The 27,006-nt window shown below is 39.7% G+C and overlaps 1 protein-coding gene across 2 annotated transcripts in view; it reads right to left on the bottom strand.

Annotated features, from left to right (window-relative positions):
- The window catches only part of HMGA2 (high mobility group AT-hook 2), a gene marked incomplete at both ends in the record, with an annotated part of 135,621 nt that overhangs the window by 196 nt on the left and 108,419 nt on the right, over positions 1-27,006 (bottom strand). For both annotated transcript variants that reach the window (XM_082850262.1, XM_082850263.1), the window contains one exon: positions 11,776-11,808. In XM_082850262.1, the coding sequence (XP_082706388.1) occupies positions 11,776-11,808 (33 nt within the window). The remainder of the gene's footprint in view (positions 1-11,775; positions 11,809-27,006) is intronic.

The following is a 27,006-nucleotide window of genomic DNA, read 5'->3' as shown; positions in this document are numbered from 1 at the left end:
GCAAGCCCCCTCGTTCCCAGGGCTTCTTAAACCGTAATTGAGGAATCAAGGTGTTGTTTTTTCCCAGAGCAGTCATTAGCCACTGTTGACTTAAGGCTTGACATCATGGCGGCTGCTCAGCAAATTCAATTGTCTGCCATCCAGAGAATGTCAGGCCCGTGTGAGCTTACTCACCAATCAGAGGGAAAAAGAAATGGATAAATTTTTCCCGACAGCATCCCAGTCATCAGTTTTACAAACCAGCAAATCAAGTGAGGGGGATCTGTTCTTAATGGACAAAGAAAATGCGTCCTGCAGACATTGGTCATCATAGCTGATGCTCTTAGGGACTGGCTGTTATTATTCCCATTTTACAGGTGAGAAAATCAAGGCACAGTAAGTCGTATACCCGAAGTCGCAGAGCAAGTCGAGCCAGGCTTTGGGCAGAGTCAGACGGGTGTTGGCAGCTGTGTGTAACCAGGAATGCCACTGCCATGTACCAGAGGCAGCGTGAGGGCAGACTCGAGCCTGAGAAAGGGCTGCAAGAGCTGACGACTCACTTCCTTTCCAAATGGATTTCCTTCTTCTTGTATTTATTAAAGCGCATTTTAAGACAATGACCAAAGCTTGGCATTAACTGCTCAATCTCAATACTGAATCCACACTGACCAAACATTTAATGGTGGTTTGGCCAAGCAGAGAAAATCTAATATATATGTTTTTGCAGGGCCTCCTCTTCCTATAAATCTAATTTCTCCTTCTCTTTTCCTTTTTCTGATTCCGTATGGCTCTGGAATTTGTTGGAATTTCTGCAAGCCGGCTTGAGCTGCAAAGTTCTCTTTCCTTCTGCTTGTTTAACAAACGTGCAGTACCTTTCAGGACATGGGTGGTAAAGCGGAGACAATAAACATTTCTGATAAAAGCATCCTTAGTGAGAGGATGATTTTTATCAAATGCTGTACATTGTCTCATAAGACGGCATGTGAAAAAGATCTGGGAGAAGAGGTAAACATTCACTCCTGCAGCAAACTTTAAGAATGGCCAGCTTAAAACAGCTTATAACAGTCTTCATACTTTAATAGATTTGATTTTCCACATGGCTTCATTTTGTCTGGGTGGCTAACTGACACAATTTATACCTCTCTTCCTTTCCCAGGTCACTACAGTACACCATTCAGTAAAGCATGCCTTAAAGCTTGTCTGCATTATATGACCAAACTTCCATTCATTAGTGTTTGAAACACTTCAGCTGTGAAGGAACTCCTAAATGCTACCATGTGTGACGCTTTTGCGTAAAAGCAGCAAACGGGAGGGAAAAAACCCCACATGAACGGGTACTCACATGCTCACATGAATGCGCACACGCAGACACACACACACACACACACACACACACACACACACACACACACACACACACACTCTATCCTGGGCTTTAACCACAGGCCACTGCTTACTGCAAACCCTTTGCAAAAGGTTTCAAACGTTCTCTTCCCCCAAGACTGAAGGAGCTGTAAATCCTGGGAATAAACACACACACAAATGAATGGATTACAGCTTAAAAAATATAACCACCGCAGCATCAAGTCATGAGATTTCACACCGGTTTTGTTTAGTCTGCTTTGGGTTATGTGGGAAACGTGGAACGTTTGAAGCTACCTCGCATCTGCTCCCAACCCCCAAACGGCAGGCTTCACATATTTAAGCAGCACGTTTATACCTCTTGACAGGCAACAGGCCATGACCCTGAGATTCTCTATGGAGTCCCGGCCACAAAGGAGGATGTAGCAGGATCAAAGCCACGGACGGACGTGAGAGAGACAAGCCAAGGTTCAGCTGCCCTCTGACCTTGTTTTTTCACTTAATATTTAAATTCCAGAAAGTCATTAAGCTGTTCGGCAGATACGCTCGTCACCGTCCCCAAATGACTCACTTCTCATTATGACAGGAGGTGTGGACTTAGGTAACTACCCTGAAACAGACCACAGATTACACGCCGGCAGATACATGTGATTCCTTCTTCTCCTGGTTAACAAATTAATAGAACGCAGTCAAGCTGGAAACCCCCCTGGATGGAACTGTAATTATTCCATTTCTAACTGCTCGATTTTTCTAGACTATCTGGAAACCAAAGTACTTCCAAATCCGGAAGGAAGTCCAATTTTCAGGCCATGAACTTACAAAGACCTTGTAGTAGGTGGAATGTGATCAGCTTTTCAAAACCTTCCCAGAAACTCTGCTTGATTTGAGCTCTTGAAACTCCTGATATGTAAGTGGTTTATTCAAATCCCTTAGACACAACTCAGCTGAAAATGATGGTCCCTCATCCTCATATTGTTTCCTTTATTTAACGGTTCTTAACACAACATGGAGAGTTGTTTTATTTCCACCGACACTGAAATGCTTCTACTAGTAGCTGTCAGTTAGTACTGGGTACATAACTAGGTTGTCAGAGGGTGGGAGCCTCACTCCGTCAAACTTCTGGAGGTCGTGCAGCTCTCACACGCTCAGAACGATGGTTTTCTCAGTATCTGGTTCTTGGAGAGCTCTCTCTTCCTGGCATAGCCCTGACTGGCCATCATCCTCCAAAGGACTGCATGGCTGCCAAGTGGATGGTGTTGGCGGGGCACGTGGCACCTCTCACCTCTGCAAGACCCAGTTCTCACCTTCCCAGTGACTTGGCCTTTTGCTACACGTATGGTTGCTGTGACAAAAGTGTGCGTGTAATTAAGAGAAGAAAAACCCTCTTCGTTGTTTTGTTTTGGTTCCACGATTCATTTACTGAATTGGGGCAGGTGATTTGACAGCAGATTGCGAGATAAGGCTGGGAGAGAAGAGTTTTTGCTTTCCCTCCCAGGAGCCATGTGGGTCACGGATGCATGAAGATGGAGTCGGGAAATCCACCTTCAGCTACCCTGTCACGGCTGACCAGACTTCACACAGGGCCCTTCTGCGGTGCAAAGAGTGGACAGGACCCGGTGACGGAGGGAATAAGCGGCAGGTTCTGACGTCCCCCAGGGATCTTACTTTCATAGCAGAGTAGTTGGTAGGGACCCTTGAGATTCAATCCTCCGCAGTTAACTTAGAAAACACTGCCATTACTGCAGGTGATAGCTTGCAACTTGAGATATTTATTTAAACTGCTTCATGTTCGCAACATACGCCCAAAGGATCTTTGACCTTGGGTAGCCCCCCAAGAGCAGCTCTGAGGCACTAAGGAGGTGGAGAGACCATAGCCAAGCATCCTCCACATCTCATTAGGCTCTGGCTGGTGAGATGGGAAGGCCAAGAAGCCACAGTCTGGTAAGGAGGCTTACCGTTGGAATGGGGCTTCACGAATGTAGGATAAAAGGACTTTTCAAAGTGAAAGTGCATAGTGACATTTTTATGAGTACCAGCCACTAAGGCCTCTAAATCCAGAACAGCCCCCAGCCATCCACTCAGTTACCTTACAAAGACCGCTGAGGCTGTACCACACTGGGGTGAAACATGGATTTTTTTGGGCAGAAAACTGAAGAGAAGGAAAAGAAAATGGGCAGAGTTGGAGAACTATATTTTTATTACTACTACTGGAAAAATTGCACTCATTTTGCCTTAGTCTTTTGTTGCCCCCAAAAAGGAATTTAATAAGTGTAACTCTTTCATTGCTTTCATTACGCTTGTGGAAGAAAACCCCCACTGAAACCTAGATATATAGTTTGCACCTATCTCCATCCTTTTAATTTGGTTCAGCACAATGCATGTGGCGTATACCCCTGGGTACACTTCTGCTAACTTATTCAAAAGGAGGAAGAAGACATCCCAATAGCCACCCTGATCCCCTAATGTTGGATGGAATTTTTCAATGTCTTAGGTGTTTAACCATAGATGTTACCACACAGGCACGGGTGAGGGTGTGCGCTGGAGGAAGGTTCAGTGTTTAATGTGACAGCTGAAGCTCTGGGTTTAATTTTCAGATGCAGACTAAACAGCAGATCAGCAGTGGAAAGGAGGCCAGTGAATTTTAAATGGAACCGAGAAGTGGAAATACTCTCCCCTCAAACTTTAGGAGTGCTGTCACCATGATGCCCCTCTTTGTGTGTAGAAGGAGTGCAAAGTCATAGACGTCCACGCCAGCTTTAATAAATCCTTATTTTTTCCCCTTGGTTGCAAAGAATTCTGTAACTCTCTTATCATAAAATGCTGCAGGCTACAAATACATCTGTAATTTAAGCTGTCTTGCCAGTAAACCTACCAATACCTGGTAATTTAGAAAGCGTAGTTATGGTTTAATGACATTCTTTTTGTCATCTTAGTATGTCCAGTTCCTTAAGCACTTGGAATGCCACACTCAGGAGTGTTTCATGTTCGTCGTGACTATCTCGAGCCAATCCCGCTGGAACAGAAATTACGGGCTCTCCTCAGCAGCAGTGACCAGAAACAAGTTTTCAAGTTCCATCTGCAGCTAAGTGACCCTCAAGACCACAAAGCGGACTCTTTCTATTTCTGGGTCAGATATTTTAATTTTAAATGGACTGGGGCTGTTTAACTTAATGGAAAGTGATTATTTCCTGCAACTAGGAAAACTTTATATTGCATTTTAAAAAACATATCCACTGGAACCTACTTAAACCCTATGAGCAGGCAAGTGCAAGGGATTCTGGTAGAAACGGTAGGGGGGAAATATGTTTTTCAAAAGGAGACTTTAGAAGTTGGGATATTTACGGTATTTGTACCTGATCTTTTTTTTGTTTTTTTTTAATTTTAGTTTTATGTATTGGATTGGCCAAAAAGTTCGCCCAGGTTTTTTGTAAGATGTTACGGAAAAAACCCGAACAAACTTTTTGGCCAACCCAATGTATACAAATATACAAGCATCTACCTTGCATGTGCTACCATCAATGTAATAAAGCCAGTATAAGGTCTTATTGGGGGATATTTGAGGTAAAGAAGGTTGATCCTAGATGTCACTGACCACAGGCACCAACCCTGGCATTAATGGGTGTATAACTTGTGCCTTATTCTCACTGTCTCAGACCGGTAATGAGAATACTCATCTCGCTGCCCAGCAGGGTGTGAGAAAAAATGTGACAACCAAATGGGAAAACTTTGAAAAAAAGAGTAAAAATCCTGTAAGGCTACGGTGTGGAGCTATGATGATTAATTATAGCTACTCATTCTGTGTTTCTTTCTTTATCTGTGATTCAATGACAGATTGTTGAGAAAGAAAGGAAAAAAAAAACCCTATTATTAAACAATGCCTCCTCAATAAAACAAAATAAGACATCTTAGATTTGTAAAATACACTCCTGTTGGTCTTATTCATGCCTCTGGTCAGAGTTCCATTACTGAAAATATTGTAAACAGAGGTAATATTTATCCCTGGGATACTACGAATTTCTTTCCTGGGATGAAAGGCTATTTAAAAATATCTTCAGGAGGGAGTCTCAGTTTTCAGATAGGGAATTCGTTTTCTGTATAAACTAACTGCAAGTCTCAGGATCCTGGAAGTCATGATTTCTGAGGATCACAAGCTTGATCAATTTTCCATGCCAGATCTAATTCGTGCTGAGAAGTCTCATGTTTAAAAAATAGCTAAAGATTTTCGCATGAAGGAAGCACTCAGAAGAAGGAAATTCATTTCAACATTTCCCAAATTGTTGAGGAATGTCCTTCCTTTTATTGCAGAGTAGTTTTAAATAAAAGTGGATAGATTAAAGGCTCCTTAGTGGTTATATTCTGGATATGTTTATGAATGGCACAGATTAGGAGAACCTTTTCTCTTTGTTTTCCATGTGTAAAAAATTTTTCCTAACTTGTATTTGTTGCCAGGGAACAGAACATTTCTGGATTTTAATCATTATTGCGCCAAACATTTTTCATTATTCTGAGATAGGACTTTTGAATAAGATTATGAAAATATCAGTAATAATACTAAGCTAACAAATAATTCTTCAATAAGGCATTTCAGTGTCCAGCAAACATTCTCTGAAGGTACAGAAAGTTTCTTGGATAAAGCAACATATTTCTATTCAAACATTAAGGAATTTCTTAGAAAGGCCATGTTTTAAATCCGTTACTAATTATTCATATTAATTTTGGTCAGCAAGTTTGGATAATAAGAAGAAAGCTTACATATTGAATAATCATTTTTTTAATCCAATTCACATCAAAATGCACAGGAAAAGCATTCTGCAACATGCCTAGAAAAGCAGGCAGACATGGCCATTTTATTTTTAGCCTAATCCACAGGCTTTACCACACAGTTAAAAACAATCACACTTAAAAAAAAAACAACAAAAAACTCCTATAGGAAATCCGTCAAGTCCAGAAATACTATATTTTGCCTTTTGGAGTTTTACATCTTGCCCCAAATTGAGTGATGTCCTTTCACTTCCGTTAGAAGTTTATGTCATCTCTGTAAGACATTCCCTGCCAAGAAACAGCTGACTTCATCTTGCCAATATTCCTTTATTACAACTAAGCTAATGACTTCATATGTTTACGGTTAATAATCATTTTGATATGCTTCCTCTGCCCTCCCCCCGTGCTGCTAGATCCTTGAGCTACTTTATTACAGGGGTTAAATGTTGCTTTCTACTTGGCTCTCCTCCTCCCTTGACCTTTGCAATGTCAGAGGTCAGAGGTTAAATCAAAAAGTATTTCCTATACAACAAAACAGTCCCACTCAGGGCAGGCTTTGATACAATTCTTCATGTTTTGCCAGTTGGTACCAAACATTTACTGGCCCACAAAATGTTTTACCAGCTTGAAAGGGCGTAAGTTGGAAAATAACTAAATCAGTACTCTTTATGACTTAAGCGGTATAAATCACTATTCTCCCTGAGTGAGTAGAGAGTGCCTCTTTTCTTCAAGTCTGATTTATGATGAACTATTGACTGTACTGGCCAAGATACCACGTAAAGGATGAGTGTGAGAGTGAGAACTCTCCCTTCTTCCTCCTTCCTCCCTTGTATGTCTAGACTGAAAGCCCCCAGGAAAAATGCCTTCTTTGAGAACAAGATGTTGACTGCAATTCATCAACCTGCTTGTCCCAAAATGAAATCTCTCATTTTGCTCTAAACAATGTTTAGGTTGTCTGAAATATAAACATCCTTAAAACTGCCCTTGAAGTCTCTGTAAAAACATTCAGCTTTTTTTTTTTTTTTTTTTTTAAGGGGGGAAAATCCCATGATAACCAAGGCTTACTGAAATTTCTTTGCTCCGATACACACCACCCACAGAAGATGTTACTCCCAGGTAAAAGCTCTATTTCGAAACAGAAAGCTTTGTTTCCAGTCTTTTAGAAACTGAAAACTTTCCAGTTCTCTCACTGGGAAGTTGAAAAGGAGCAGGTTTCTACCTGTCTTAATTGCTAGAGGTGTAGCTTGCCAGGGCTGTACAACAATGAGGAAATTGGGGGTTGAAAGGAAGGAGAACTTAGGATTTTTAAAAGCTGTTTTTACCCTTTGGGTAGGGCTCAGGTGAGAAAATATGTCTGAATTATATATAAGGACTCACTTCTAATCTCAGTTTAAAGCCTTAAAAGGGGGAAATCAAGAGACAATAAGATATCTAATAAACCAGCAAGATCTTTTCAGAAGTCTGATATGGAGTGAGATTTTTTTCTTATCAAAATAAAAACTTGAGAAACAAAGCCCCCTCTACCAATAATAATAACCTGATACACTATGGGATTTCTCTTATAAAAACAACAGTAGCAGAAACAAAACCTACCACTGTTGCCTACTCAAGTTGAGAATGTAATCCATGTGGCTGAGAAATCAACTTTCAAATTGCTAAAAAACTAGGAAATTAGCTAATTTCTTACTTTATCACTTTAAATGAAAATATAGTAGAGTTCTCCAGTAAGCTTTGTTTTCACTGGTTTGGGAATTTAAAAAAAAACGTTAACGTAAATATTAGAGATTTTCCCCTTTAGATTTTTAAGATTATTAAGGTTTGCAGCTGATGGTACCTGGTGGACTTCCCAAGCACAAACCCCTGTGGTAGGGTTTTCCTTAAATTTTTATTCCTCTCAAGATGCATGTACTTATATACACAAATGCACATGAATAAGATTTATCATAATCCTGAATTTGTCTCCTTAGAATGAACTGTGACTTTCTGTAACCCAGTTTCGAGAAGTGGCATCCTTGAAGTTCTGAGCTTTCAGAATTTGATGGCATGAGGATACTTCAGAAGAGAGTCTTTGTACTTCCACACATATGGAATTACATACAAGCCAAGTGATTCTAACTGCTTTAGTCCTAATGATAGGATGTAGCGATCACCGTAAAATTTCCCCTAAGTTAAAAAAATCCTTATTTTAAAAACATGCAGTGAAAACACTTGAGGTCAAAAAGATAGTAGTTTTGAACTAATTAGAATTCTAACGTTTTTGAGAATACAAATCTCTGGAAATAAAAAACCTAGCATACAAAAATAAGTCAGAATGTAATAATACTCCCTAGAATGTATACAAGTCTCTTCAAAATGTTCTTGGGAGTAAGGTAAGATGCATTGTTCTTATCCCAGTTCATAGATGGATACATAGGGAACAGAGAGATTAATTCACCCACTGATGGGGCCAGAAAGCAAAACCTAGGTCTCCTTAGACACTGCTGAGTCCTTTTCTTGGGATGTAAAATATTTAATCGTGCTAAAATTTTCACCACCTCAAAACAGGACCTGAATGTAACCCTTCAAAGTAGTGTTGATGAAGAAAGGATATGAGCCCGAGTTAATCCAGACTGCTACATGGAAAAGCCATCTGGGAGGGTATTTTGAAAGAAACAGATGGAAAAGGAAGAGATTCTTTTGAATGTGATGTAAAATTTACATTATCCTCCATGAACTTCTGTGTAGTCCCCATGTTTATATAATTCATCACTGTGTCCTTAGACAATATAGATTAGGAAGCCCAATGAGCTCATGTTCTTTTTTCTGAGTCTGAACTCTCCTTTCAAGGGCAAATCTGGAGCAGGGTCTGTAGGTCTGTAACACAGCCAGATTGATCAGTGAGGACCAACCCAATCCATCTGTGGTTTCTTTGATATGATTGATTCTCTTAGGACAAAAATTTATGATGTCACATCATTTCTTGGTATATTACTGCCCAATTTGCAGTCAGTTTCAGCCACATTGATAATCTCCACCAATGATTTATCTGTCTCTGGCTCTTTACTTTTGAATATGCCATTCATCTCATCTGTAACATCTTCCTCTCTTTCCCTAATCTATGTTTTTATTTTCTCTTCTGTAGCTAAACAACAACAACAAAATTGAAACTCTTCTGGGGATCATCCCTTTAAGCAACACATGGCATTCCACTCATTCATCTGTATCCCATTGTGCGTCATATAGATTGATATTCTGTGCTCATTTGCTCAACAAATGTTCAAATGTCTTCTCATGTGTGTTCACTGAGTATCTTCATCCCTGGCTCTACATTACACTCACTTGAGGAGTTCATAAAAAATACTAATGCTTGGGTTTCCAGACCAAATAATCAGAATCACTGAAGGGTGGGGCTAGTGGTGTGTAGGTAAATGTTCAACAACTTGCTCTCCAGTAAAAAAAAAAGTCCTGATTTGTAGTATTTTCCAAGTTCCATGGTGTAAATACTCCTACCATAGTGGATTTCAAGTTACCTACTTGCCATCAGTAAATATAAAATTTGGAAGATACTCACAGCTGCCTTACAAGGGCTGGTTCCAGCACATACCCCTGGGTAGGGTTCAGGATGTGTACACACACACACACACACACACACACACACACACACACACGCACACACGCACAGAGCTGTCAGTCAATTCAGCATCTGTGGGGAATTGGTTCCTGGACCCACCACAGATACCAAAATCATCACTGGGTAGGGTCCATACACACGCATGGGCACAGACACACACACACACACACACACACACACACACACAGAGTTGTCTGTCCTTCAGTGTCCGAGGGGCATTGGTTCCAGGACCTTCCTCAGATACCAAACTCTTCAGACGCTCAAGTCTCACAGTTGGCCTTTACTCCGTAACTGTGATTTTGCATTCACCAATTCAACCAACCATGGATCGATTGTGTAGTACTGTAGGATTTATTGAAAAAATCCATGTATAAGTTGACCATCACAGTTCAAACCCATGTTGTTCAAGGCTCAACTGTATATGGCATATAATATACAACTGTGTATATATATATATATATATATATATATATATATGTATATGTGTGTATATATATATATATATAAAATTATATTATCTGTAGGTGATTCTCATATGCAGCCAAGGGTAAGAACCTCTGAACCAGACTACACATTTCTCAGATGCACGTGACTAAGTTTTCGTTCGCCTTATCTTCCCTAAACCCCAAGAACAGAGACTGAATCAAAGTTGTTAACAGACCACATAAGGTTATTAATCTACTGTTCACAGTCCATGATGCAACAGCGAACACTGCAGTCTCCTTTGACCCCAATGCACAGATTTATAAATTCATTTGCTCTTTTTAAAAAAATTCCTTACTGATTTCCTTACTGATGAAGCATGAGAGGCTAAATATATTTGGGATCGCCTACTTAAAAATGTCAAGTTTGGTTTATATTTTGTTTTGTTTAATATTGCATAGAAACACTTGAACACAGTGTACTTATTTTTAGTGCCCCCAACACTCTTGGCTTTTGGGAAAGGGAACAGCTATGAGATGATTTTTTTTCATGGAAACTCTGTTTTTATTCTATTTAAAGCACATGTGTAATTATTCAGATGCATTTCCCCTGTGTGCTTTTATATCTGTTTAGAAGCTTCATTTCTCTTTCAAGCTGCATTTGTAAAGAATAGTAGACACAGGAGATTGTCTGAATGGTCTTTCCCAGGCAAGGCAACATTGTCCCAAGAGAACAGGGTGCAAGGTACAGTTTTAGAGACCTCTAAGGGAAAGATCCCAGGGATAAATTATATGAAAAATTTACACAGAACTTGGTAACCCATGACACTGCTTAATAACCTCGGCAGGTTCTGCGCGACGCACCTAGATCTCCCGGGCATCTCTTTCAACCCAGAAAGGGAGAACAGCAAGATATTTTCATATTTTAATAAAGATCACATACTTAGCAATCATGGTTAATTTATTCTTCAAGATATACTTCCTCAATAAGCATGATTCTTATGCTTCTATGTACAGATTATAGTTGGGACAAGGAACTCCAGGCATACGGAACAAGAGAAGTAAAGCTGGTTCCTAATTTTGATGTTGCCAAAGATGTCAGAAACTGTGATTCAGCCTAATTGAAGTGAGACCTGAGAGTTCGTCAATAGCAAAATTAGTATAACCATTTCCCAATTTCCCAGTCTTCTTTGGGAGTGTTTTGGGATCACCAAATGTTATGGAATAATTCAATGAATAGATATGTTTCCAGTCATGGATCATGATATATTTTGTGGCTAATAAGTCCTGTATCAGGTCAATGGAATATGGATAGGGAGATGGAAAGGACAAAACTTGATGTTTAAGAGTTGGCAAAACACATGATAAGATTAAGTATTTGTTTTATATGAGGCACTAAAAGGTTTTATTTTTTTAAGTATTTTTATTTGTTCTGTATACTTCAGGCCTTGATCTTTTAGAATTTTTAAAAATCTCAGTCTATGTATTCTCGACTTTGTCTGAAGGATACAACCAATTTTCAAGAATACTACAATGCTGACACAAGACTAGAAAAATACTAATTAAAGATTTAATTTGGGGTCATATTTTTTTCACTATTTATATTAACTGGGGAAAAAAAGCATAATGACCATCTCTTACCTGAGCAGGCTTCTTCTGAACAACTTGTTGAGGCTAAGAAAGAAAGAAAAGAATCATTATAATTTAAAAGGAAACACATAATGAAAATAATCAAGTATACATGTTTTAAACATAGACACTTGTCTGCAAAGACAAAAATTTCAAGGTTCAGATGGTTTATTTCAGGTTAAAGGGTGTTTATTCATTATCTTCACATGTTAAAGAAATACAATGCAGGTTATCTCCATTAAAACAATTCCCAACTAAGGTTCTGCAATACCTACCAATTACATCAACATAAACTTGCTCTTCTATTCACTTTGTTTTAGCCTGTATATCACAAAACTTAGGAAGTGAAAGGGCCTAATTTATTAATAGTTTGGTTTTTAAAAAAACCAGCTTCACTGAGATATAATTTATATTCCATAAAATTCACCCATATGAAGTGTAAACATCAAAGTATTTTAGTATATTCAGAGGGTAGTACAAACATCACCACAATCTAATTTTAGAATAATTTCACCTCTTGTGAAAGACCCTGTATCCATTATCACCCACTCTCCATTCCTTCCTGCTTCCCTAGCCAACCTCCCATCCCTAACCAATCACTAATCTACTTTCTTTCTCTATAAATTTGCCTATCCTGGACATGTCATGTAAATATATGGTCTTTTGTATCTTTTGTAATCATACAATATATGGGCTTCTTTCACTTAGCATGATGTTTTCTAGGATCATTCTGTTATAGCATGCATCAGTAATTCATTCCTTTTCGTGGCCAAATAATATTCCATTGTACGGATATGCTACATTTTGTTTACCCATCCATCAGTTCATGAACGTCTGGGTTGTTTCCAACTTTTGGCTATCATGAATAATGCTGTTATGAACCTTCTGTATAAGAAAACTTCATGTATAAGTTTTACTGTGTACATGTTTTCATTTCCCTTAGGTACATAGCTAGGAGTGGCATTTCTGGGTCACAAAGGTACCTGTACGTTAAACTTTTTGAGGTGCTGCCAGACAGTTTTTCAAAGCAGCCTCACCATTTTACATTCCCACCAGCAATGTATGAGGATTCCAATTTCTCCCCATATGTGCCAACACTTGTTATTGTCTGTCTTTTTAATGATAGACATCCTACTGGGTGTGAAGGTGAATGTCATTGTGGTTCCAATTTGAATATTCCTAATGGCTAGTGATGTTGAATATCTTTTCATGTACTTTCTGGCCATTGGTATATCTTCTTTAGAGAAATGTCTATTCAAATCTTTTCAAAATGTATTTGGCTTTTCATTATTGAGTTATAAGAGTTCTTTATATGTTCCGGATACATATCCCTTATCAGAGTATGATTTGCAAGTATTTTTTTCCCTTCTGTGGGTTTGTTCACTTTCTTGATGTTACCATTTGCAGAATATTTTGTTACACCTATATCTGTGTATCTTTATCATCTATATGTATTTAATTCTGGATGTAGTGCAACTCCCCTCTTTTGAGTAAAATACCTGAGGAAACTTTTTTCTACTCAGCCTAAATTAACTGTCCAATATTTAGAGTATTAGAAAAATATTTAAGTTATTCTTTGGTGTTGTAAAAGGTGGATCTGAAGCCCAAGTTTTTTAATGGATTACTTCCAGTACTCACTCTCATGTCTGAATATAAGCCTTATTTATTCTATCTACACATCCCTGAGATTTGCAAATACAACGGAACCACTTTGATGTGGGCAGTGACATGCTTCTGTGGTACAAATGAAAGAAATAAAATTGCTACAGAAGTTAAGGTAAGTTCACTATATTGTGAAGGGGTAGAGCTTCTATTAATTTTCTTTCAGAATTTCAGTGATGGTGTGATGCCTTATTGCCACTATAGTAAACGTGTTTTATAAAAATCATCAGAGCTTTTTTTTTTAAATGAACAAGATAAAAATAAAAGAAATGGCAAAATACTTTTGTTTACTGAAAAAAAAAAGTTTGAGTTTAAACCACAGTAGAGATGACATCATAAAAGCCCAGGTTTTGAGATGATGTTTTCTCCAGGTGGAAGCCAACCAAGGATGATTAGGACTCCTTGCCTCTTAGGATTCAAATGTGTGTGCTAAGAGAGTATTCATTTCAAAAGAGTCATTTGTAAGAACAGACCACTCTTCTCCCCTCTCTTTTTTCCTGCTGATTACACCTGTACACATGTTTACTCCCAAACCATTTCAAATCCTCACACATTCTTGCAGGCTGACTGGTTCCTACTGCTCAGAAGTCCCCCTCCCTTTTTGGCCTAGGAGCCCACATTCATGTGACTCCTGCACACTGCGGGTCTCAATGAAATCCTCTGAAAGGGCTGCCAGCTCACCCAATTTTCCATGAATTAGGTCCTGACACTTCAATGAGGGGAAAGACAATGTCTGAAACCCTGCCAGCCCTGGCTCCCGGCCTAGTTCGTGTCACAGAACTTCTACCAGCTGCCCTTCCACACAGCACTTCATACTTTTCCGACCACCAAACAAACAGACCCTTGAGGACTTTCAATGCTGGTTGGGGTTCTGGCTGCCAGGATGTTTTCCCAGCCCCTGGCACCCAATGGCTCCAGACTGTGCCGAGAACGTTTTCTGTTGTTGTTCTTTTGTGTTGCTTTTATTCTTATGAATGGCTTTGGTAGCAAATGCAGATGGAAGCACAATACTACTGCCATTCATAAAATGGGAAACGAAACAAACTGCTGTCTGGAAATTTTGGGGGACACCAAACAAACTGCAAATCTCTTATCTTCCTTGGGGCATCTGCTAGCTTAGATACCTAGAAACCAGTTGCCCCCCAGGGTTCTTGTCATTAGAAGCATGGTCGACCACTACATTTTTCTAAGAAAAAATGGATAATATCAACTGTGCATATTAATCTTGAGTGTGGTTAGCTGTATATTTCCCTGTGCCTTAATAAATGAGTAATATTTTATACATGCATCTCCCATATAGAAGCTAAAATCTTTTCTGTTTTCAACATCTGCCCCTTTGTGACTGGAAGGACCCAGGTCTTGTTATTTTCATTTGCTCACAGGGAAACTAAGGCAGAGGGAATTTAAATAACTTCCATGAGATCATTTTCTAAAGCTGAAACAACCAGGGTCTCCTCATTCTCTTAATCTCCCATATAATGCTCTGAGGAAACCCATTCTCAACCTTTTAAAAACAGTCAAATCCGATTCAACCCAGGAGGATAAGCTATACTTCACAGCCTTGGTTTCCACCTCCAGATTCAGTCTTCTCCTTGGGATGTCTCAGGGTTCACCTCCCCGCCCCACTCCTACCACAGCCAGGAAGCCTCATGGTTTTGTCAGCAGGGCTAGCTCTGATTCTCCTAGGCTGCTGATGGAGAGTGAACCCTGGGGGGCAAGAGGCAGGCCTGCAAGGTCCAGCTGTTCCCCCTCCCCGCTTGGAGATTCTGCCTTTATTACCTGCTGTGGAGTGTCTGAGGACATCCCTTTTAAAGGCATGGGTTTCACAACGATTGTTCTATTGAACAGATAGCAAAGCCCTCCAAGCTCCTGATTTAGACACTTTTTTTTTAAAATTTATTTTTGGCTGCGTTGGATCTTTGTTGCTGCGCGCGGGCTTTCTCTAGTTGCAGCGAGCAGGGACTACTCTTCATTGCGGTGCACGGGGCTTCTCATTGCAGTGGCTTCTCTTGTTGCAGAGCACGGGGTCTAGACACGTGGGCTTCAGTAGTTGTGATATGAGGACTCAGTATTTGTGGCTTGTGGGCTCAGTAGCTGTGGCTCGCAGGCTCAGTAGTTGTGGTGTGTGGGCTCTAGGGCGCAGGCTCAGAAGTTGTGACACACGGGCTTAGTTGCCCTGCGGCATGTGGGATCTTCCTGGACCAGGGATCGAACCCGTGTCCTCTGCATTGGCAGGTGGATTCTTAACCACTGTGCCACCAGGGAAGTCCCCTGATTTAGACACTCCTGATGGTTCCATTTCTAGTTAAGTCTGTGCACACGGGGAATTTATACAGTTTAGGTGCTCTGTAGACCTGGCATGACAACCTTTCCAAGCACTCAGATTTTGAGTTCCTTATAAGATTGTTACACTTTTCAAATAGCTTGTAATGAAAATCTCTCATTCCGCGGCTGCATTTTAACTTCTAAAATCCAATGGGTGGAAGAGAGCTTCCTCCCAGAACAAAAGAACATCAACAACAAAGGACTTTGAAGAAATGCTTTGAATTAATATAATGTTAAAATAAAACTGTGAAGAGAATTAAAAAACCCATCAACTGAATGAATGATGAAAAGGTTAAGAAGGGCCCTCTCTAACCACGGGGACTTCAATGTGCAGTTTTCTGCAGGCTAACCCTTATATTGGACTAGCTCAGACAAATTGAAAGTACAATCTTTGAACAAAGAAATATTATTGTTAAAGTCTGTAAATAGCTTGGGATACAGCATGCTAAGAAAGTGCAAAGGATATGAAAAAGGAAAGAACCTATTTTGGGATTTCTGAGATCATACAGCAAACCAGTATTTCTCCCAATGAAAGGGAAAAAGTGACTGAATTTTTAATGTCCACAGAGTATTTTGGTTTTTAAGATTTTGTAGAAAGACACTGGTGTAGGAAATTTATTTCAGTATAATTAAGGGGCTCCCCAGCCCTCCTGAGAATCCAGCCTATGGTTCCAGGGAGTCTAGGTATTTCAAAGATGATGCCTAGACAGCTAAGCTACCCCTTCTAGTAGGTACTGAAAGAAAATCCTTCATAACAAAGAACCTGAACATTAGTAGTTCATTTTAATACTAATTTAAACATTAAATGAAAAGAGGCTTGAACTGGGCTTAACCACTCAACTTAAAAAAAAAAAATGAGGTACAATGTATAGTAAAGTAAGGATGATCATTATGCAAAGGGTCTTACGTTGACCTTTGAAAGAAAATAGTCCTTCATTGGATCTCCGTGCAGATGGGTCTTTTGGTTTTATGTAAGTAGTAGACTTTAAATCTAATTATATTTTTTGTTTTACTGCCAGCTAGCAATAGGTGGTTTTGTCCCCTTGGTTTTAAAATCATAAGACCACTGTTGAGTCAAGAGGTACTTCTGTTCCCTAGCACAAACTTCATGTAGATCGTTTTTGCATTCTCATAGCAGTATAGGGCAAGACAGATCTCCTAGCTGTTTACTAAAAAAGAATTTTAAAACCCTCATTTCTTTTGTGAGACATGAAAGGCCCCTAAAATGTTAACTCTCATTTCTAAATGAAAGTTAACATTTTAGGGGCATTTCACAGCTCACAAAATAACAGCTCACAGGATAAGCTCAGTCATTTAAAATTTAAAATTAAATATGGTATCCTGCTAAAAAGATATTTGTTTTTAAACTTCCCAAAGAGTCCTTTATGGCCTAAGTCAGCTCATGGAGATAGGGGCACTTATGTTTATGCTTGTATCCATACAAGTGCAACCAGGTCCATCTTCTGCCGGAGCTGACTGATGAATTTCCCCCACCATTTGGAGAAAATTTCAATAAACAAATCAACCTATTGCTCTATTACCTCAACTGCTTTCTGAACCAAATTCATTAAAAAGTATCAAATCGAATAAGTAGACACAACTCAGATTATATAAACTGTCCAGTCTCTATGTAAACACTCCAAATACAGCCATGAACCAGGAAGGCCAGCAGCAACTTCATGTCATGTACTGTACAAACTGACAGGAATTCTTTTTACTTGTGATTTGAACGATATCCTTTTTGACCCTTGGTCCCACGTAGTTTAAAGTCTCAAAAGATGACCTTTTTCTCTGTATATAACCATTTACCAAGATTCACTTTCATTTATGTGCTGAGAAATATGCTTTTCATTTTCAGTCTCTGAAATTTCACAGTGCAGTTCTGAATATATATATATATATATTTGAATATGACATTAACCCAACTGGAGGGAGACTACCATCATCAAGAATGAAAATTCTTTCTTGCATTTCATGAAATGAGGTAATCAACACACTTGTTCATGGTGCTCTAGATTTAGTCTTAAAACTTCAGTATTTCAGAATGTCAAGATTTATATTTGGTCCCTTTAAAAAATGAACTGTATGTGCTATAGGTTTTGAACCTTTAAAAAAAAAAGCCTAAGACCCTCTCCCTCTTCTTTTACAAATCAGATCTTATCCACGTGGAATCCTACAACAGGAAGCAGACAAAATGGTACTTCTGACTGGAGTGCCGATGCCTCATTCACATGGCCTCCCAACCCACTCACTGTCTTCCCAGGATGTCCCTGAGGCTCCTCAATGCAACGCCAAGAGCTCCAGGGAATGTAAAATAACAGTCTGATCTCTAGATGCAAATCCTCCATCATACCCGTATCACCAGGATAGCTGGAGTCAGAGCATCTTCATAGCATTCACTCAGTGTGGTGTATACTGTTAGGTTGAACCATATAGACTTGAGTTTTTGTCAGTCAAATAGCAACAATTTCATATGGTTTAACCTAATAGAATCAAGGAAAGGTGGCCGTTCTCACTAACAACTATATAATTTTTGTGATTTGTCACTAGGCTGTATCAGCCAACAGATTTCTGTACTTTTTATGAACCTCGATCCTGCACTCAATCTCCCTGCTTATGACTCTCCACCCCGCGTCCTGACCCTTAAAGTTATTTTGCCAAAGTTTTCTGCCAGACTCTGTGGTGAGGGGAGGGATTGCCTTTACCAGGTGTGATGTTCTGGTGTTCTCATTTATTCTGCAGCCTTTCTTCTAGAGCACCATGTCTGTCTTTGTGACCATCTAGCTAACTTCTCATACCCACTCCAAGCCCTTCTGAACTCGACCTCTTCATTGAAACTGAATGGCTGGAGTGACTGGCATATAACAATTCTTGGTGGTTATTCAGGGTGGCTTTCTATGAAAACTGTGACTTCTAGTTCAATTTAAAATGAACGGTCAACTCTCAGTTAGTGACATACCTATACGGAAGTTGAGTTCAAAGCATTCTCTAACACCAAGCGGTCAAAAAATTATTTGATCTCCCTAAGGAATGTTTTTGGTAATTAGATAGGAAGGTGTGTCTGAAGTTTGAAGAATTTCAGATCAAATGTTGGTTCAACAATGTGAGGATGAGACTCAGCTGTAGCTATATACAAATCTCACGCCTATTGCATATACCACTCTTACTGGGCTGAGAGTCTTCCTTTTTTAATGGCTTCCTCAGTTGAGAATGATCCTGCCCCCTTGTGGTGGGAGGCCTTAGTAAAGAGGAGAAACCATCCATCGTAAGTAAGTAGCTAGTGCTAATTTTTCTCCAGCTTAGAAAAAGCCTGGGTTCGGTCACAACTTCTATATTTTGCGCCTTCTGTGTGCACTTAGAGTTGACTGTGCAACGTGTGTTCACGTGGAGCCTCAAATGGTTACAATTTGACAGTAACATCTGGCCCTTAGAGAGTAAAGGAGATTTTGTAGTTCTCTGTACAATGTCTCCTATCAAGTGATAAATCTATGGGGAGTTTTGGCAAAATCTCTGGAATTTTTGCTCGGTATTGGGGAGAAGGGGAGGTGTTCTTTATTTTCTACTCAACTTGGCTTTACTCTTGGACTTATCGCAAAAGACAAAAGTAAGCATCATTTCAAAAGTATTTATTGGATTATTATAGTAAAGTGCCCTCGCTGCAGCTGACCTTGTTTAATCTGTTCAAGGATGAGAATAGTCACAATCTACTCTAGTTAGTGTTTATTAACATCAGCCTGAATGTGTATGGCAACGAGCCACAGTAGTTCTCATGAAAACAGATTTGAGAGCCAATATTTTGGAGTTTTTGCCTTCCCTCTGGTACCTTTCAGACACCTTCAGAATGGAGAAAGATCAACGAGAAATCCTTAAAAAAACCCTCAGCGTCCTGATTAGTTTCCAAAGCCAACCTTCTACAATTTGACCTGATGAAGTTATTCACTGGCTCATTAAATTTGAATTGATATTTGATAAACTACACATCAGATGGACACTGGGCATACAAAATGAATATGAAATGTTTCCTAGTCTCAAGGATCCTAGAGTCTAATGGGGGAGACAAATGAGGATATTAAGAATATAACGTGAGACTTCCCTGGTGGTCCAGTGGTAAAGAATCTGCCTTCCAATGCAGGGGACGCAGGTTCAATCCCTAGTTGGGGAACTAAGATCCCACATGCCGCAGGGCAACTAAGCCCGCATGCCACAACTACTGAGCTTACGTGCCTCAACTAGAGAGCCTGCATCCACAAACTACAGAGCCCACGCACTGTGGAGCCTGCGCGCCACAACTAGAGAAGAGAAAACCCGCACGCCACAACTAGAGAGAAGCCCAGTGCTGCAACAAAGAGCCCGTGCGTCGCAATGGAAGATCCCTCTTGCCACTACTAAGACCTGACGCAGACAAAATAAATAAATAAAATATTTAAAAAGTATAACGTGCAATTTTAGATTAATTTTCTCCTATGTTCAATGTAATCTTACGTGTAGAGAGGCATGCTCATCAAAGTAAAAAAAGAATAATCATAAGAAAGAAGAGCTATTTTCCCTCTAATAGGGAACATGAGAAGGTAGAGGTAAGTTCACTGAAGAAAAAAAATACAAGAAATTTGAAGACTTGATATAGAGGAAAAGTATCATTCATCCCTATCACGAAAAATACAGGTAGAAAGAAATTTTCTTTTTCACTTTGGAAAGTTAAAGATTAGAATTAAGTTTAAAAAAGTCAGAAAACGAAACAAAACAAAAATGCAGCTATGGCAGTAGCGTTGCTAAAACCATGGTTAATTTTTTTTTTTTTCTGCTCCGCGGCACGTGGGGTCTTCCCGGACTGGGGCACGAACCTGTGTCCCCTGCATCGGCAGGTGGACTCTCAACCACTGCACCACCAGGGAAGCCCTACCATGGTTAATTTTAAACTTAAAATTGTGCTCCTGAGCTGCAGCTCCTGAGCTACAGCATTTAATAGGGATTTTTATCTTACGGAAGATGGCTGTACTTTGGGGATATAAAGCATTCCGAAGTAAACAGTCACACACAGGTCGGGTAAAGAATATGTTGTCTCACGAGTAGACTTCACCTCAATTTTTATGAAAAAATTTTGTCTCCAAGATTTGGGGGGAAGAATTCACCCTTAGGCAAAGGAGCTGAGTAAAAATTGTGAGATTAGTGTTACTCCATAGAAAAAGAATTAATCTTGTTTCAAACCTATGTACTCATCCTACAGGTTTTTAAACAGAAACACTATGCATTTTGGGGGTATTTTTTAAAGATGCAAATTATTTGTTTATTCTCTTTACATATTTCTTTTTTCTGTATGTGACCATTCACAAAGCTAGTTCACTTTGCAAATGCACACGTGGCTAACAGCACCAAAGTGAAATGAATAAATATGTGGAACACTATGCTTTGGGTTTTGACAAATCAAACACATGTGCATAGATGCTATGGACTAAACTCAAACTTTAGCTCATGCCAACTTTAGCCAGACAGAAAGACTAATGGTCAATAATGGATAAAAGGAGACATCTATAAGATAATGGAAATTAAGTTGTATACTATAGGAGATGAGCAATAATTAATGCTCCATATTTGTTGGGGACATACTTGGAAGTCCATTTAAGACACAACGTCTTCTTAACATTTGATGGGTTATTCAGAGTGGTTATATGAAACTGGATTTGGACTTGATGAACTAGAGACACAATTTTTCGTATCACATGTAATACCCTTTTTTGTGTGTTTGCCCATTTGCCTGGGATAGAAATCGTGTGATTTTTCAGTACTTCTAATTACTTTTATGTTAACGAAAGAGATTTAGAATCAATACTTAGAAAACTTCTTTGATGCTGAGAACATCTGTCTGGGTCGTAGACTAAAACGCTTAAAAATGGTTTTACCACTACTATATATAAAATAGATAACTAATAAGGACCTACTGTATAGCACACGGAACTCTCCTCAATACTCTGTAATGACCTATATGGGAAAAGAATCTAAAAAAGAGTGGATATATGTATATGTATAACTGAATCACTTTGCTATACAGCAGAAACTAACACAATGTTGTAAATCAGCTATACTCCAATAAAATTTTTTTTAAATGGTTTTACAAAATGATTTGAGGAGCCAGTATTTCCCAGCAGCTATACTAGTTACACATGGAAACCGAATTTAAAAAGCTGAATCATGATTTTAGGCATTTCCTTTCCTTAAGGAAAGAGTCAGTAAATTTATTTGTAATCTCTTACACTGTTAAGGACTACAAAGGGATAGTTTATGGGTTGAGAGCTCTATGGTACTTAACTGAGTCATATCTCTCCTAGAACCCTAAGTTAGCAGTATTTTCTTGGCCTTAGCCTGGGACTGACTTTAGCAGTTGAGTTGTTTTTCTTGGAGGAGGTTTAATATTCAATCCGAGAAATGTTAACTATTCCTGAACATTAGCTTATGTCCTTGAACATTTTAAACAGTTGTAGAAGTAGGCTCTCTTCCTTGCACGTTCTCAAACTTCCAGAGTGTACCCAGCACGCCTGTCTTTCCAGAGAATATTTTCTTCCTGGACCCTCCCTGGAGGTTTTCTCTGGATTAATGTCCCTTTCTTCAGAATCTGTAAATTAAAACATCTCCCTTCCTTCTTCAGAAGAACCTCACATTTCATTAGGCTTGTCTCCGAAATCTCTATTTCAAACTCAAGCGGAGATTGAGGCACCCAACCCCCTGCACTACCTAACTCAGCTCTAACTCAGCTTAACTGCTCTAAAACTGATGATTCTAGCATCGGTATACTGTCATCCTAAAAACTACATGTCTTTGTTTAGACCATTCCAGAAACGTCTCTCTGAACTCTGTTTCGTGATCACACCCGTGGAATCAAACATTCTTTAACTACAATTCAGGATAAGGTGACATGACTCTTCATTTTGTATTTCTGTTGTTCATATATGAATAACAGAGCAAGGTACCATTTACAAAGTGATTTAACGTGTACTGTCTGATTTACCCCACAACAGCCATCTGCTGTTCAGATTCACGCACAAGCAAGCGGAACCCTAAAGACAGTAAATGGCTTACAAGGGATTACAAGGCCAGTATACAGCGAAGCTACAACTGCAGCCCAGGTCACATGGTTCCACATCTTTTGCTCTTTCTGCTATGCCACACTGCTGCAGTGAACAGCTTATTCTGTGCTTATTTTCTTATTAAAAATCAGTGCTATATGCAGCATCTCCTCTCCTCCATAAAAAGAGCATCCGTTTAAAAGATAATAAAAGTCTAGCTTTCTAGGATTATGACTTCACTAAGAAGAAAAATGATCAAATAAGAAAAACTGCATTTTAATGTAATGATATTAAAAGATCTTAGATCAGACGAAGGCTTCTAATATATTTAAAGGAAAAATCAGTATTAGGAAACTATTTTCACAGTAACAGCTTTCTTCTGGAAAAAGTTTTCTTGTCAAGAAATATAAATAGCATCTTGTTTCACACTAGATTTCTATAGAAGTAGAAATCCTGTGCTGCTATGTATATATATGCTTTCCTTTATTCTTTTATTTCCCTTATTCCCTTTGAAAAGTTTATGGAAAAAGATTCAGGCAAGTCTGTGAAGGCTAAGATTTCTGTGATAAATGCTAATAAATTATTTTTGTTTTTTTCCCTGTTTATCACTTGCTCTAACATGTGACGGTGTTAAAAACTGTTAGCTCTAAATTCCATGGTGTTTATGACATAGGAAATAGTAGACACAGTTCCCGTATCTGTGGTGCTTATAATTTCATGTATTATATATATTATTGTCTGTGAGCACAACGTGAGGAAGAATAACGATGCCTGCTTCCCATCAGATGCCATACAGATCCTTCCATACAGACCCTTCATCTACATCATCAGACATCTCTCCTCATTCCCTGTGTCTTTCTACTCAAGAAATCTGTATGTCTCTTGCCTTTAATCCCTTGTCCTGTATGGCCTCTGCATTCACTGGCTGGTGCTTTTGTGAATGTGTTCATTTCTTTGGAATGTGACCACCCATGACACTTATTTTTTACCCACGATATATATAAATACACACTGCCATAGAGAGGGAGTCGTTTAAAACACTCCATTTAAAGCCTGCATATATATATATATATGTAATATATATATATATTTACATTAAGGCACAATTACTAGTCAAAGCTATGGACGTGGACCACTCCATGCTCCAGTCTCAGAGAAGCTGTATCTGCAAACCCTAAGCAGACCGCGCCACCAATGGAAAATTCCCAGGGAAACTGCCCACCCACCTGACTCAGCTCCTAGCACACTTCCTGTCTTCTCCATAGAGTAAATATTCAAAAAAGGTTTTCAGCTGATTTCTACACCCTCTTCGTGCCTGGAGGAAGTCCTCCTCTTCTTCCAGTTCCTTTTCCTCAGGTGGTGGTGATACCCTTTCATAGACTTCATAAAAGGACGCTGAAGAAATGCAGATTCCTGAGTCCACTCCTTGATTCAGGAGGGACCGGTAACCCGCCATATAAATAAGCAACTGGGCCTCTGGACGTTACTCTGAGGAACATCGTCATAGGAAAACCAGCAAGACTGTAGTTGACACGAGGGAGATGTTTTCCCCAGGGATCCAAGAGTGGGGAGAGGGACATGGGTATATTTTTAAAACATGTGAAGACATATTAAATACGACTTTATCTCCCTCTATTTCCTGTAGATCAGTGTATGCGGGGAAGGGTAACAGAAATTTAACCAGTTTATAAAAATGTAGGTAATGAATTCTGATGAGTCTCACGTATCCCACCAAAGAAAATTCCTCTTGTATGCTTTTGGGTACCATAGGGAACCCCAACTCAAACTGTCTTAATAAGGATATTATTATTATGAATAAAAAAAAAACCCACAAAAAACAAACAGAAAGCCTGGAGATGATGCCCCTCCAGAACTGGTTAATTCAGCAGGTTAAATGCAGTTGGTTACATCCTTGGGGTTTCAGATTCTTTCTATCTCTGCTCTGCCGTCTTACATTTGTTCTCCCCCTATCTTCCCCAGAGTCACAAAATGGGTATGGCTGTTCCTGGTGGCGCTTCCAGGAAAGTCAATGTCTCTGGGAGGAGAGACTATCTGTCATTTCCTCTGGTCCCAAGCAGACTGCTCTGCTCTCCTCTCCCTGCAAGAAGAATGGGATCACCATGACTGGCGCAGACAAATCAGACTTACCCCTGGGCTAGGAAAAGGGTCACCTTCTGTGAACAAAGCAAAAGAGGGGATGGATCTAGAATAGCAATCAGTTGGCTTTGATACTCTTCCCTGTGCCATTCCTTCTGTCTTTGAGCGCTTGACTCTGAGATCACCTGCACAAGATTTTTCTCTGCCTTGTTTGTCCCGCACTAGGGCATAAAGCTTTGGTCTCTGTCAAGCTGTTTCACAGGAGGTAGAAGAAAAGGCCTCTTCGTAGAATGTATGCATTGCAGTGTTATGATTATTATGGAGATGGTCGTATGGGGGTTTTGCTGTCCCGGACTGTTTGGAATTTTCCTTTGGTGAATCCAGACTTGAGTTCACTTCATCGTGGACCGAAGGGTGTAGCTGTTCCTGACAGTTAGTTAAATGAGTGTGCCACGCTGCCTGGAATCCAGCTGTAACTCATTGGTCATGTCCAAAAGGGATTCCAGAGATGGGCAGGAAATAACTAACAGGAGCTTCTGCCCATCGTCTGGAAGTCGACTAAATGTCGATTGACTTTTAACGGGAGTCAACCGGGAGTTCTGCTTTGCTAAATTGTAGAAGAGCAGAACCTGGGCTAGGGTTCTTGTGAGTGTGCTTGGGGCCTCAGGCTGCCCAGGCTTAGACCTTAGGCTGTCCCTACTCTGTGAATGACTTGCCTAGAGCTCTAGATAATATATGTCTTGGTATGTCTGGGCTTATTGCCAGATCCGTGTGTGCACCTCTGATCTTAGGAGGGACTGTTGGTGGTAGTAGTTTTTTTTAAATAAAGGAAGGATGTTTGTAAGGTGCTATCTTTGATTGTAGCTGCTTTTTCCAGGATGTGGAAACTGCTTTGGAGTACTACAGAGGCAGCTATTCGGCCTTGAGGAAATTCTCCCGGAAGAAACTCCATTTACCTTGTCAAGGTTTGCAGGCGACGTCTTGGTACCTGCAGAGTTTTGGTCCCTTCACACACACACACACACACACACAAAGGAAGTTTAAGGCAGTGGTGGAGAACAAGCTTGAGAACCAGAATGGCTTCTAAACTCAGGTCTAGACCAGTTATGCACAAGCCCTCTGACTTGGTAGCAAATTAAACTTCAATTTCCTAATTAGTATAATGTGGATACCTCGCGGGGCTGTTGCGGTGATTAAAAATGATTACCATCTCTAACGCACGTGGCACAACTGCTGGCTGTAAAAACTTCCTAATCATTATTTAATAGCACTAGGCGGGTAGGGGTGGTGTAGTAGTAATAGTAACAGCAATAGCAGCCGCGGCAGCAAGGGCAGCATCCCTCCTGGCTGGTGATTTGCATCGTGCAACATCAAAGAACTGGGTTTCACTCTGGTGAACGATTACTGGAGTCTCTGCAATATAAATTTAAAATCCCCCCCCCCCACCATGTGTCACTTCTGTGGCCTTCAAGATTCCGATTTTGCCTGCACAGGAATATGCATGGCAACCAGAGCAGGATTTTTTATGTGCTTTGTTCACCTAACTTGCACAGGACAATGGTAATTTCCTTTGTATTGTGTGATGCAGAGTTCACTGGCATACATTTTACAAAGATGTTATCTAGCCCGATTTCCTTCATTCGGCTCTCTCCTGGCTATTTAAAGCACTTGATTTGTGGATTGGGATGTCCTCCCCCCACGTTCTTATAAGGCCAAAAAGAAAAAAAAGGAATGGAACAAAAGATTTACAGAGAGGAGCAAAGAACACACACATTCACAATATTAACCAGGAACCATTACTTAATGGTAAAACAGCTTAATCATAGTGGCTTGCAAACTGCATCTGACCCACAGATCCCATTTGTTGAATGGATCCAGCCCTGTGAACATTTAAGCTATATGTGTCAGGCATGTATGAGAATTCCCTGTAGCTTTTTTTCATAATATTACTGTAATATGACGCTGCATCAGAAATGCAGCGCCTAAAGCACTTAACTGCAACCCTGCAAGACTTCACGGCTTAAAGTACTTCCCTTGTTCTCCTGTCTTCAGAACACCCTGGGCTGCTGGGAAAGACAGCCGGGCTTTAAAATGTACTATT

This window comes from Leucopleurus acutus, assembly GCF_964270905.1.
Source record: "Leucopleurus acutus genome assembly, chromosome: 11".
Classification (NCBI taxonomy): Eukaryota; Metazoa; Chordata; class Mammalia; order Artiodactyla; family Delphinidae; genus Leucopleurus; species Leucopleurus acutus.
This window is presented reverse-complemented; position numbering and strand designations above follow the sequence as displayed.